Genomic DNA, 14,987 nt, shown 5'->3' with positions numbered 1-14,987 from the left:
TGTTCTGGGGTGGGGGACAGTGTGTGTGTGTTGTTTTGGGGGTGGGGGACAGTGTGTGGATGTGTTGGGGGGTGGGGGACAGTGTGTGTGTGTTGTTTTGGGGGTGGGGGACAGTGTGTGTTGGGGTGGGGGACAGTTGGTTTGGGGTGGGGGACAGTGTGTGTGTGTTGGGGTGGGGGACAGTGTCCGTGTGTGGGGGTGGGGGACAGTGTGTGTGTGGGGGACAGTGGGGGTGTGTGGGTGTTGGGGTGGGGGACAGTGTGTGGGTGTGTTGGTTTGGGAGTGGGGGACAGTGTGTGTGGGTGTGTTGGTTTGGGGGTGGGGGACAGTGTGTGTGTGGGGGGTGGGGGACAGTGTGTGTGGTGTGTTGGTTTGGGAGTGGGGGACAGTGTGTGTGGGTGTGTTGGTTTGGGGGTGGGGGACAGTGTGTGTGTGTGTGTTGGGGTGGGGGACAGTGGGTGGGTGTGTTGGTTTGGGGGTGGGGGACAGTGTGGGAGACAGTTTGGGGGTGGGGGACAGTGTGTGTGGGTGTGTTAGTTTGGGGGTGGGGGACAGTGTGTGTTGGTTTGGGAGGGTGTGTTGGTTTGGGAGTGGGGGGAGGGTGTGTTGGGGTGGGGGATAGTGTGTGTGGGTGTGTTGGTTTGGGGGTGGGGGACAGTGTGTGTTGGTTTGGGAGTGGGGGACAGGGGACAGTGTGTGTGTGTGTGTGTTGGTTTGGGAGTGGGGGACAGTGTGTGTGTGTGTGTGTGTGTTGGGAGTGGGGGACAGTGTGTGGGAGTGGGGGACAGTGTGTGGGTTTGGGAGTGGGGGACAGTGTGTGGGGCGTGTTGGTTTGGGAGTGGGGGACAGTGTGTGGGGCGTGTTGGTTTGGGAGTGGGGGACAGTGTGTGGGGCGTGTTGGTTTGGGAGTGGGGGACAGTGTGTGGGGCGTGTTGGTTTGGGAGTGGGGGACTGTGTGGGGCGTGTTGGTTTGGGAGTGGGGGACAGTGTGTGGGGCGTGTTGGTTTGGGAGTGGGGGACAGTGTGTGGGCGTGTTGGTTTGGGAGTGGGGGACAGTGTGTGGGCGTGTTGGTTTGGGAGTGGGGGACAGTGTGTGGGCGTGTTGGTTTGGGAGTGGGGGACAGTGTGTGGGAGTGGGGGACTGTGTGGGGCGTGTTGGTTTGGGAGTGGGGGACAGTGTGTGGGTGTGTTGGTTTGGGAGTGGGGGACAGTGTGTGGGTGTGTTGGTTTGGGAGTGGGGGACAGTGTGTGTGGTGTGTGTGGAACTGGATGAATCATTGTGTTCTTTACCTTTGTACTTTTGTGGCTGAAATCTCTTCACAGTATCATACTACTGGAGGCCGTCTATTGTACATATACAAAATCGTTCATCTGGTGTGTTTGTAGGGCACTTGCAGGTCACAGAGCTCTTTTCTTGCTATTTTTGTTGTGCTCCTTCTCTCTAGAGACATATCTTGTCCTATAGTGTACACTACTCCTTCTCTCTCTAGAGACATATCTTGTCCTATAGTGTACACTACTCCTTCTCTCTCTAGAGACATATCTTGTCATATAGTATACACTACTCCTTCTCTCTCTAGAGACATATCTTGTCATATAGTGTACACTATCCTTCTCAGAGACATATCTTGTCATATACTACACTTCTCTCTCTAGAGACATATCTTGTCATATAGTATACACTACTCCTTCTCTCTCTAGAGACATATCTTGTCCTATAGTGTACACTATTTTATTTTAGAGACATATTTTATTTTTATTTCACCTTTATTTAACCAGGTAGGCTAGTTGAGAACAAGTTCTCATTTGCAACTGCGACCTGGCCAAGGTAAAGCATAGCAGTGTGAACAGACAACACAGAGTTACACATGGAGTAAACAATTAACAAGTCAATAACACAGTAGAAAAAAAGGGGAGTCTATATACATTGTGTGCAAAAGGCATGAGGAGGTAGGCGAATAATTACAATTTTGCAGATGGGTGGGCTATTTACCAATAGACTATGTACAGCTGCAGCGATCAGTTAGCTGCTCAGATAGCACATGTTTGAAGTTGGTGAGGGAGATAAGTCTCCAACTTCAGGGATTTTTGCAATTCGTTCCAGTCACAGGCAGCAGAGAACTGGAAGGAAAGGCGGCCAAATGAGGTGTTGGCTTTAGGGATGATCAGTGAGATACACCTGCTGGAGCGCATGCTACGGATGGGTGTTGCCATCGTGACCAGTGAACTGAGATAAGGCGGAGCTTTACCTAGCATGGACTTGTAGATGACCTGGAGCCAGTGGGTCTGGCGACGAATATGTAGCGAGGGCCAGCCGACTAGAGCATACAAGTCGCAGTGGTGGGTGGTATAAGGTGCTTTAGTGACAAAACGGATGGCACTGTGATAAACTGCATCCAGTTTGCTGAGTAGAGTGTTGGAAGCAATTTTGTAGATGACATCGCCGAAGTCGAGGATCGGTAGGATAGTCAGTTTTACTAGGGTATGTTTGGCGGCGTGAGTGAAGGAGGCTTTGTTGCGGAATAGAAAGCCGACTCTTGATTTGATTTTCGATTGGAGATGTTTGATATGAGTCTGGAAGGAGAGTTTACAGTCTAGCCAGACACCTAGGTACTTATAGGTGTCCACATATTCAAGGTCGGAACCATCCAGGGTGGTGATGCTCGTCGGGCATGCGGGTGCAGGCAGCGATCGGTTGAAAAGCATGCATTTGGTTTTACTAGCGTTTAAGAGCAGTTGGAGGCCACGGAAGGAGTGTTGTATGGCATTGAAGCTCGTTTGGAGGTTAGATAGCACAGTGTCCAAGTACGGGCCGGAAGTATACAGAATGGTGTCGTCTGCGTAGAGGTGGATCAGGGAATCGCCTGCAGCAAGAGCAACATCATTGATATATACAGAGAAAAGAGTCGGCCCGAGAATTGAACCCTGTGGCACCCCCATAGAGACTGCCAGAGGACCGGACAGCATGCCCTCCGATTTGACACACTGAACTCTGTCTGCAAAGTATCTTGTCCTATAGTGTACACTACTCCTTCTCTCTCTAGAGACATATCTTGTCCTATAGTGTACACTACTCCTTCTCTCTCTAGAGACATATCTTGTCCCATAGTGTACAGTACTCCTTCTCTCTCCAGAGACATATCTTGTCATATAGTGTACACTACTCCTTCTCTCTCTAGAGACATATCTTGTCATATAGTGTACACTACTCCTTCTCTCTCCAGAGACATATCTTGTCATATAGTGTACACTACTCCTTCTCTCTCTAGAGACATATCTTGTCATATAGTGTATACTACTCCTTCTCTCTCTAGAGACATATCTTGTCATATAGTGTACACTACTCCTTCTCTCTCTAGAGACATATCTTGTTCTATAGTGTACACTACTCCTTCTCTCTAGAGACATATCTTGTCCTATAGTGTATACTACTCCTTCTCTCTCTAGAGACATATCTTGTCCTATAGTGTACACTACTCCTTCTCTCTCTAGAGACATATCTTGTTCTATAGTGTACACTACTCCTTCTCTCTAGAGACATATCTTGTCCTATAGTGTATACTACTCCTTCTCTCTCTAGAGACATATCTTGTTCTATAGTGTATACTACTCCTTCTCTCTCTAGAGACATATCTTGTCATATAGTGTACACTACTCCTTCTCTCTCTAGAGACATATCTTGTTCTATAGTGTACACTACTCCTTCTCTCTCCAGAGACATATCTTGTCATATAGTGTACACTACCCCTTCTCTCTCTAGAGACATATCTTGTCATATAGTGTACACTACTCCTTCTCTCTCTAGAGACATATCTTGTTCTATGTGTATACTACTCCTTCTCTCTCTAGAGACATATCTTGTCATATAGTGTACACTACTCCTTCTCTCTCTAGAGACATATCTTGTTCTATAGTGTACACTACTCCTTCTCTCTCTAGAGACATATCTTTTCCCATAGTGTACACTACTCCTTCTCTCTCTAGAGACATATCTTGTCATATAGTGTACACTACTCCTTCTCTCTCTAGAGACATATCTTGTTCTATAGTGTACACTACTCCTTCTCTCTCTAGAGACATATCTTGTTCTATAGTGTACACTACTCCTTCTCTCTCTAGAGACATATCTTGTCCTATAGTGTATACTACTTCTTCTCTCTAGAGACATATCTTGTCCTATAGTGTATACTACTCCTTCTCTCTAGAGACATATCTTGTTCTATAGTGTATACTACTCCTTCTCTCTAGAGACATATCTTGTCATATAGTGTACACTACTCCTTCTCTCTCTAGAGACATATCTTGTCCTATAGTGTACACTACTCCTTCTCTCTCTAGAGACATATCTTGTCATATAGTGTACACTACTCCTTCTCTCTCTCTCTCTCGAGACATATCTTGTCATATAGTGTACACTACTCCTTCTCTCTCTAGAGACATATCTTGTCATATAGTGTACACTACTCCTTCTCTCTCTAGAGACATATCTTGTCCTATAGTGTATACTACTCCTTCTCTCTAGAGACATATCTTGTTCTATAGTGTATACTACTCCTTCTCTATAGAGACATATCTTGTCATATAGTGTACACTACTCCTTCTCTCTCTAGAGACATATCTTGTCCTATAGTGTACACTACTCCTTCTCTCTCTAGAGACATATCTTGTCATATAGTGTACACTACTCCTTCTCTCTCTCTCTCGAGACATATCTTGTCATATAGTGTACACTACTCCTTCTCTCTCTAGAGACATATCTTGTCATATAGTGTACACTACTCCTTCTCTCTCTAGAGACATATCTTGTCCTATAGTGTATACTACTCCTTCTCTCTAGAGACGTAGCTCATGAATGTCAAGATACAAATACACCGCCTTTCCTCGTTCCTTCCTCCCTCTTGCCCCCCATCCCTTCTCCCTCAAATCCCTTGGTACCCCCCTCCCCCCTTTCACTCTCTCTTCCTCCAGTGGGGGCAATAAGAGGAAGCTGAGTGCGGCTGTGGCTCTGATTGGTGGACCCCCGGTCATCTTCCTGGACGAGCCGTCCACTGGCATGGACCCGGTTGCTAGGCGACTGCTGTGGGATGCTGTGACGCGCACCCGAGAGTCTGGAAAGGCCATCATCATCACCTCTCACAGGTGAGCATAGCACACACACACACACCATCCTCTTTATCGCCATCATCATCATCCACCTTCCAGTACAGTCATTACTGTGTCACAGGAAGGAACAGAGTGACTCAGAGAATAAAATAATGTTGTCGTGCTTGGTTTATCTTTCTCCCTCTCCTCTTTTGTTCCTCTCTTCTTCCCCTTCTCTCTCTCTTCTGTAGTATGGAGGAATGTGAGGCCCTGTGTACCCGGCTGGCTGTGATGGTGAACGGTCAGTTTAAGTGTCTGGGCAGTCCCCAGCACCTGAAGAGTAAGTTTGGCAGCGGCTACACACTACTGGCTAAAGTACGAGTGGACAAGGAGGTGGAGGATAGCGACCTGCAACTCTTCAAGGACTTCATCGAGAGCACCTTCCCAGGTCAGAGAGACACACACACACACTCTGAGTCAGACTCATGAACATACACGGGTGCACACACACAAACAAACTTATGCAGGCGCATGTAGTGTACACACACACACGTAGACATGCACAAACACTCACGCGCACGTATGCACACAGACACATGTGCACGCACCCCAACCCCTGAGGCTGGTTCAAAGATGATCCAAGATGTATGACTGTCAATGGTTTAGGGCAGTGGTTCCTAAACTTTTTATAGTCCCATACCCCTTCAAACAGTCAATCTCCAGCTGTTTAGCATCAGCACACTCTCAAATGTTTTTTTTCCCATCATTGTAATGAGCCTGCCACACACACTATACGATACATTTATTAAACATAAGAATGAGTGTGAGTTTTTGTCACAACACGGCTCGTTGGAAGTGACAAAGAGTTGTTATAGGACCAGGGAACAAATAATTAGAATCAATAATTTTGCTCTTTATTTAGCCATCTTACATATAAAACTTTATTTGTTCATCAAAAATTGTGAATAACTCACCACAGGTTAATGAGAAGGGTGTTCTTGAAGGATGCACATAACTCTGTAATGTTGGGTTGTAAATTAGAGAGAGTCAGCCTTAAATGATTTTCCACACACAGTCTGTGCCTGTATTTAGTTCTCATTCTAGTGAGGGCTGAGAATCCACTCTCACATAGATACGTGGTTGCAAAGGGTATCAGTGTCTTAACAGCACGATTTGCCAAGGCAGGATACTCTGAGCGCAGCCCAGTCCAGAAATCTGGCAGTGGCATCTGTTTAAATTACATTTTCACAGAACCGCTTGTTTGAATTTTGATGAGGCTCTCTTGTTCAGATATCTGTAAGTGGACTGGAGGAAGGGCATTACAGGGATAACGAATCCAGGTTGTGTCATCCGTTTCAGGAAAGTACCTGCGTAATTGCGAACCCAACTCACTCAGGTGCTTCGCTATATCACATTTGACATTGTTCGTAAGCTTGAGTTCATTTGCAAACAAAAAATCATACAATGATGGAAAGACCTGTGTGTTGTCCTTGTTAATGCAGACAGAGAAGAGCTCCAACTTCTTAATCATAGCCTCAATTTTGTCGCGCACATTGATAGTTGTGGAGAGTCCCTGTAATCCTAGATTCAGATCATTCAGGTGAGAAAAACATCACCCAGATAGGCCAGTCGTGTGAGAAACTCTTCATCATGCAAGCGGTCAGACAAGTTACTATTATGGTCAGTAAAGAAAACTTTAAGCTCGTCTCTCTATTAAAAAAGTGTCAATACTTTGTCCCTTGATAACCAGCACACTTCTGTATGTTGTAAAAGCGTTACATGGTCGCTGCCCATATTTTTGCATAATGCAGAAAATACACGAGAGTTCAGGGGTCTTGCTTTAACAAAGTTAACCATTTTCACTGTAGTGTCCAAAACGTCTTTCAAGCTGTCAGGCATTCCCTTGGCAGCAAGAGCCTCTCGGTGGATGCTGCAATGTACCCAAGTGGCGTCGGGAGCAATTGCTTGCACACGCATTACCATTTACATTTTACATTTAAGTCATTTAGCAGACGCTCTTATCCAGAGCGACTTACAAATCACTCCACTGTGTCTCCCTGTCATGGCTTTTGCTCCATCAGTACAGATACCAACACATCTTAACCACCAAAGTCCATTAGATGTCACAAAGCTGTCCAGTACTTTAAACACATCTTCTCCTGTTGTCCTGGTCTCCAGAAGAGGATGTCTTCCTGATGCGTTGTGAAACAGTTGTTTGATGAAGTCAGTGTCTGGTTTGTTGGCCTTTTCCCCCAGCATTGTCCCAGCCATATCCGCGGCAGCAGGAAGAATTCAGTCCTCTACAATAGTCTGGGGCTTGCCTGTCCCAGCCACTCGGTAGCTCACCATATAAGACGCTTCTAGCCCCTTCTTATTAATGGTATCGGTTGCTTTTATACATGTTTTACTACGCAAAAGTAATCTATTCTAGCTCAAAAAAACCCCATGGCTTATTTTTGACATTTCGTCGCGTTTCATTTCTATATGTCTGCGTAAGAGGGAAGGTTTCCCGCAAGAGAGTAACGGTTAATGTGATTGGATGTTAATTATTTGACTAGGCTGCCTGTATTTGACATTGTGTTTTTGTTTCGATAAGCACTAGATGGTTTAATTTTATTTTTGGCAGTGGAATGAGGCTACACCTACCCCAGTTTGGGAATACCTGATTTAGGGGGTTGGTCTAACATGACATCACTTCCTTCTCTCCACAGGAAGTCTACTAACAGATGAACACCAGGGCATGGTGCACTATCACTTAACTGACAAGACTCTTACCTGGGCACAGGTAACAATAATATATAATAATAATATAATAATAATAATAATATATCCCATTTAGCAGACGCTTTTGTCCAAAGCGACTTTCTCCACTACTTTTGCATATGGTGGCCCCAGTGGGAATCGAACCCACGACGCTTGGCGTTGCAAGCGCCATGCTCTACCGACTGAGCCACTCTCTCTTTCTCTTTCTCAGCAGGTCCCTATTCACTCCCTACCCCTTCTCCTTGGCCCTAACCTGTCAGCCAGCCTGTCTTTTAGACTGTAAGAGCACTGTCTAATGGAGACCTAACCTGTCAGCCAGCCTGTCTTTTAGACTGTAAGAGCACTGTCTAATGGAGACCTAACCTGTCAGCCAGCCTGTCTTTTAGACTGTAAGAGCACTGTCTAATGGAGACCTAACCTGTCAGCCAGCCTGTCTTTTAGACTGTAATAGCACTGTCTAATGGAGACCTAACCTGTCAGCCAGCCTGTCTTTTAGACTGTAATAGCACTGTCTAATGGAGACCTAACCTGTCAGCCAGCCTGTCTTTTAGACTGTAAGAGCACTGTCTAATGGAGACCTAACCTGTCAGCCAGCCTGTCTTTTAGACTGTAAGAGCACTGTCTAATGGAGACCTAACCTGTCAGCCAGCCTGTCTTTTAGACTGTAAGAGCACTGTCTAATGGAGACCTAACCTGTCAGCCAGCCTGTCTTTTAGACTGTAAGAGCACTGTCTAGTGGAGACCTAACCTGTCAGCCAGCCTGTCTTTTAGACTGTAAGAGCACTGTCTAATGGAGACCTAACCTGTCAGCCAGCCTGTCTTTTAGACTGTAAGAGCACTGTCTAATGGAGACCTAACCTGTCAGCCAGCCTGTCTTTTAGACTGTCTTTTCAGACTGTAAGAGCACTGTCTAATGGAGACCTAACCTGTCAGCCAGCCTGTCTTTTAGACTGTAAGAGCACTATCTACCTAACCTGTCAGCCAGCCTGTCTTTTAGACTGTAAGAGCACTGTCTAATGGAGACCTAACCTGTCAGCCAGCCTGTCTTTTAGACTGTAAGAGCACTATCTAGTGGAGACCTAACCTGTCAGCCAGCCTGTCTTTTAGACTGTAAGAGCACTATCTAGTGGAGACCTAACCTGTCAGCCAGCCTGTCTTTTAGACTGTAAGAGCACTGTCTAATGGAGACCTAACCTGTCAGCCAGCCTGTCTTTTAGACTGTAATAGCACTGTCTAATGGAGACCTAACCTGTCAGCCAGCCTGTCTTTTAGACTGTAATAGCACTGTCACTAACCTCAGCCAACCTAGACTGGAGAATGGAGACCTAACCTGTCAGCCAGCCTGTCTTTTAGACTGTAATAGCACTGTCTAATGGAGACCTAACCTCCAGCCTGTCTTTTAGACTGTAATAGCACTGTCTAATGGAGACCTAACCTGTCAGCCAGCCTGTCTTTTAGACTGTAATAGCACTGTCTAATGGAGACCTAACCTGTCAGCAACCTGTCTTTTAGACTGTAAGAGCACTATCTAGTGGAGACCTAACCTGTCAGCCAACCTGTCTTTTAGACTGTAAGAGCACTATCTAGTGGAGACCTAACCTGTCAGCCAACTGTGTCTTTTAGACTGTAATAGCACTGTCTAATGGAGACCTAACCTGTCAGCCAGCCTGTCTTTTAGACTTTAGCACTGTCTAATGGAGACAACCTGTCAGCCAGCCTCTTTTAGACTGTAATAGCACTGTCTAATGGAGACCTAACCTGTCAGCCAACCTGTCTTTTAGACTGTAAGAGCACTATCTAGTGGAGACCTAACCTGTCAGCCAACCTGTCTTTTAGACTGTAAGAGCACTATCTAGTGGAGACCTAACCTGTCAGCCAACCTGTCTTTTAGACTGTAAGAACACTGTCTAATGGAGACCTAACCTGTCAGCCAGCCTGTCTTTTAGACTGTAATAGCACTGTCTAATGGAGACCTAACCTGTCAGCCAGCCTGTCTTTTAGACTGTAATAGCACTGTCTAATGGAGACCTAACCTGTCAGCCAACCTGTCTTTTAGACTGTAATAGCACGGTCTAATGGAGACCTAACCTGTCAGCCAGCCTGTCTTTTAGACTGTAATAGCACTGTCTAATGGAGACCTAACCTGTGAGCCAGCCTGTCTTTTAGACTGTAATAGCACTGTCTAATGGAGACCTAACCTGTCAGCCAGCCTGTCTTTTAGACTGTAATAGCACTGTCTAATGGAGACCTAACCTGTCAGCAACCTGTCTTTTAGACTGTAAGAGCACTATCTAGTGGAGACCTAACCTGTCAGCCAACCTGTCCTGTAAGAGCACTATTTAGACCTAACCTGTCAGCCAACCTGTCTTTTAGACTGTAATAGCACTGTCTAATGGAGACCTAACCTGTCAGCCAGCCTGTCTTTTAGACTGTAATAGCACTGTCTAATGGAGACCTAACCTGTCAGCCAACCTGTCTTTTAGACTGTAAGAGCACTATCTAGTGGAGACCTAACCTGTCAGCCAACCTGTCTTTTAGACTGTAAGAGCACTATCTAGTGGAGACCTAACCTGTCAGCCAACCTGTCTTTTAGACTGTAATAGCACTGTCTAATGGAGACCTAACCTGTCAGCCAGCCTGTCTTTTAGACTGTAAGAGCACTATCTAGTGGAGACCTAACCTGTCAGCCAGCCTGTCTTTTAGACTGTAAGAGCACTATCTAGTGGAGACCTAACCTGTCAGCCAACCTGTCTTTTAGACTGTAAGAGCACTATCTAGTGGAGACCTAACCTGTCAGCCAACCTGTCTTTTAGACTGTAAGAGCACTATCTAGTGGAGACCTAACCTGTCAGCCAACCTGTCTTTTAGACTGTAATAGCACTGTCTAATGGAGACCTAACCTGTCAGACAGCCTGTCTTTTAGACTGTAAGAGCACTATCTAGTGGAGACCTAACCTGACAGCCAACCTGTCTTTTAGACTGTAAGAGCACTATCTAGTGGAGACCTAACCTGTCAGCCAACCTGTCTTTTAGACTGTACGAGCACCATCTAGTGGAGAAAGAGTGTAATGGCGTATTTGCCTTTGATTTGTATCCGACAACTCCACACAATTGACGTTGTCAGATACATCTTTTGATTTTAGGCTAAGCACTGACTCACCCTATGATTTCCCTCTTTCTATCCCCTCTCTTCATCCCCCCATCCTCCCCAAGGTGTTTGGCACCCTGGAGGCAGCCAAAGAGAAGTACAACATCGACGACTACGCTGTGAGCCAGATCTCCTTGGAACAGGTGTTCCTCAGCTTCGCCCAGTTCCAGCATTGCAGCAGGAAATAGATACAGCGAGGAGGAAGAAGAGGGGGAGCTCCATCTCTCTGTTTCTCTCTCTTTCTCTGTCCATCCGTCGTGTGTATCTCTCCACTCTGTGTGGCTGACCTGTGTACATGGGCTCGACTATGTGACGCGCCACTGAGCTATGATCAGGTCTTGATCAACATACACACAGACATACACTGTGCAGTGATGGAGCAGAGTTTGAATCCCTGGACACCCGGTCTTCAACGTGGCCGTGTTACCCCAGCTCCCTCTAACCCCGCTGGGCTTGGTCTGCCAACCAGACTGGACCTGTTGATCCAAGCCTGGGTCTTAACCATCAACCACTCCTTTCTCTTCTGTTCAATCAGTTTGTGTGTTGGACATTGAGGTCAGTACAGAGGCAAGGTTAGGGTTAGGGAGTTCTAAGTAAGGAATCTTCGATGTTACCCCTTTTTGTCTTTGACGTTTAAAGACCATGTATACAACTGGATACCACTGGATATGATGGTCTACTCTGTATAATACAACTCAGCCTTGTGAATGTGTGACAGGCAGGGTTGTGAATGTGTGACAGGCAGGGTTGTGAATGTGTGACAGGCAGGGTTGTGAATGTGTGACAGTCAGGGTTGTGAATGTGTGACAGGCAGAGTTGTGAATGTGTGACAGGCAGGGTTGTGAATGTGTGACAGGCAGGGTTGTGAACTGTATGCAGCTTTCTTTATGAATGATTTTTGTCTCCTCATATAATTCTTACTGTGATCCTAAACAATTGTGCACAGTGGGTATTGTTCGTCACTGATATGATTGAAATATACAATGAAGCACTTCAAGTGATGGAATTGTAAAACAAATCAACATTTTTTTTTTCTTTATTAGGGTAAATGCCATGCTAATGCCATGCCAGGGTAAATGCCATGCTAATGCCATGCCAGGGTAAATGCCATGCTAATGCCATGCCAGGGTAAATGCTATGCTCTAACACGTGTTCATCATTTTTGGTCGGATGTAAATGATGTAATAGATTCATGGTACTGAAGCCACTTCCGGTAGGAAATCATTAGATTGGTTTGCAGAAACAGTAGCTAACAATTGCATGTCTGAAAGAACAACAACCTCTCTGCACTGCATTGCATGGCACACCAAAGGTGTGCTAGGTATTGAGTTGCCCTCAGACCATCATCAAAATTCCTAATTGCAAGATTCAGAAAGAAAAAAGGTCTTGAAGGATTTGGGCATGTTGGACTGTGTGGTTTCTATCCTGAGCATTGTGTCCACTGACTGAAGCACAACTTCCCTTTCTACGGGCTATAGTAAGTTTGATGCAGTGTCATAGTTACAGAATCACTATCTCAACCTGCTGAGGTACAGATATGTTATTTGACTTTAAGGGACAAGTCAATGACCTTGTGAAATCACTGAACCCACACTAATTTAACTGCAGTTTAAGCATTTCTTGTTAACTTTATTTGTTTGTGTGCTGTCCCTTTACTGCTGTCAATTATACTACTACAGTACTACAATGTTATTCCTGAAGGCTGAAACAAAATGATGTTTTTGCTTATCAATGTGTAGATGCATTACAGCTATGGACCAATGCACTGTTACTTCTTCTTAATATAGAGTTTAGAGTACTTTACTATAGAGTAACACAGCGTCCAGTCAACAAATCAGTCACTTTTTCCCGTCCATTGGCTGTTTTGTTTTCTCATTTGCAAACCCTTTCTCAATGTAATTGAATGAAGAGGTTGAATGAGAATGTGATGTTTAAAGACAGTAGCTTCCACAGGAATGAAAGTATTTCTGTCCAGACAGAGAATTCCTGCGTCTTGTCCCAGCATTCCATTTATACATTTTTTTTGCTTTGTGGAAAATGTTTAGGCCAAGTCCAATATTTAGTCCAATTGTGTCTCGACAGGTTAACTCTCCTATGTTCTCCCAATGCTACACTGGTTGATGTGGTTATGTATCTAACCTATCAACAGTAGTCATGGGAGCATAGTATAAACGTCTTAAAGGGGTAGCTGACTTTTTTGTTGATGTTTTCAGTTAAAAAAAGTAAGCTGTCCTTTTTAAAAGAATGTTTCTGAAAATGGTTAACTTATCAATGCAACTGACTGTAAAACAGCCTCTTTATAAGGACCATGAAGGATCAACTCTGCCCCCCAAACCCCTCCCTCATAGCTCACTCAATCTAGCAAGTTGACTTTTTATTTTATTTTTTAAAAGCACTTTTGAAGTAAACCTCCGCAACAATGGCTGTTTCTGGGATGGTGGAACTTAAGCACTGTGTAGGATAGTTGACAAACTGATAGGCAAGTGGTGACAGACTTAAGTAGAGGCTGACGTTCATGTTTGGAAGACAAAAAATAGTGCTTATTGATTATACAGGGCTCTGTCCTGACAACTGTTTTTGTTACGTTTATACATATTATAGATGCTAGTTCATCCAAATGGACATGTCTTACAGCAAGTAAAAGAGAACTTGAAAACATTGTGATGATGATGATGATGCATATGATTAGGATGAAATACAATGTATCATATTTAAAAAGGGACTCTTCATCATTGTACTCGTATGTACTGTATCATGGAACTAACCTTGTCTACTGTATAATTACTGCTATTATTTTTTAAATTAAATTTGCTTTATGCAAATTGGAACAAAAACAAGTATTCCTTTACTTTAGAAACACCACACTCCCATTATACATAATCAACGATGAGGTATTTCTAATAATAAGCCAGCTGTTCTACAAATATATAAAACTGGACCAGCTGAACTCAGCCAGTAGTACACTGTGGTCATATACTGTTAACACCTGTATGCTTTGTTTGTGAATCAGAGCATGACCTGTGTGTATCCCCTCAGTAGTTACAACCCAGGTTTTCTCTGGTGTTTTCAGAGGGGAAGGCACAGAAACCCTCAGTAGTTACAACCCAGGTTTTCTCTGGTGTTTTCAGAGGGGAAGGCACAGAAACCCTCAGTAGTTACAACCCAGGTTTTCTCTGGTGTTTTCAGAGGGGAAGGCACAGAAACCTTCAGTAGTACAACCCAGGTTTTCTCTGGTGATTTCAGAGGGGAAGGCACAGAAACCATCAGTAGTTACAACCCAGGTTTTCTCTGGTGTTTTCAGAGGGGAAGGCACAGAAACCCTCAGTAGTTACAACCCAGGTTTTCTCTGGTGTTTTCAGAGGGGAAGGCACAGAAACCCTTTTCTCTGGTGTTTTCAGAGGGGAAGGCACAGAAACCCTAGTTACAACCCAGGTTTTCTCTGGTGTTTTCAGAGGGGAAGGCACAGAAACCCTCAGTAGTTACAACCCAAGTTTTCTCTGGTGTTTTCAGAGGGGAAGGCACAGAAACCCTCAGTAGTTACAACCCAAGTTTTCTCTGGTGTTTTCAGAGGGGAAGGAACAGAAACCCTCAGTTGTTACAACCCAGGTTTTCTCTGGTGTTTTCAGAGGGGAAGGCACAGAAACCTTCAGTAGTACAACCCAGGTTTTCTCTGGTGTTTTCAGAGGGGAAGGAACAGAAACCCTCAGTAGTTACAACCCAGGTTTTCTCTGGTGATTTCAGAGGGGAAGGCACAGAAACCCTCAGTAGTACAACCCAGGTTTTCTCTGGTGTTTTCAGAGGGGAAGGCACAGACACTTTGACGATGGACAAAAGTCTTGCAGGACCAGTTATTTGACCTCCCTATTCCCTGCTGTATTGCCAGATTTGCATATATGTCATACAACCTGGAACCTATGGGCTGGTTTCCCAGTCTAGGACTATGCTACATCTGTCTGGGAAACCTTTATTGGGCTTGGGTTATTCTTTCACTCCC

General features: G+C 44.9%; 1 protein-coding gene across 1 annotated transcript in view; it reads left to right on the top strand.

Moving 5' to 3' along the window:
- LOC135532198 (phospholipid-transporting ATPase ABCA3-like) overlaps window positions 1-13,830 on the top strand; it is an 86,434-nt gene extending 72,604 nt beyond the window's left edge. Inside the window, 4 exon segments of the mRNA XM_064959803.1 lie at window positions 4,969-5,139; window positions 5,334-5,530; window positions 7,794-7,867; window positions 11,059-13,830. Of these exon segments, the coding sequence (XP_064815875.1) occupies window positions 4,969-5,139; window positions 5,334-5,530; window positions 7,794-7,867; window positions 11,059-11,181 (565 nt within the window). The 3' untranslated portion in view covers window positions 11,182-13,830.
- The last annotated feature ends 1,157 nt before the right edge of the window (window positions 13,831-14,987 follow it).

Source organism: Oncorhynchus masou, unplaced genomic scaffold (genome assembly GCF_036934945.1).
Source record: "Oncorhynchus masou masou isolate Uvic2021 unplaced genomic scaffold, UVic_Omas_1.1 unplaced_scaffold_1765, whole genome shotgun sequence".
In the NCBI taxonomy this organism is placed as follows: domain Eukaryota; kingdom Metazoa; phylum Chordata; class Actinopteri; order Salmoniformes; family Salmonidae; genus Oncorhynchus; species Oncorhynchus masou.
The sequence above is the reverse complement of the archived record's forward strand: the minus strand, read 5'-3'. Positions and strand labels throughout refer to the sequence as shown.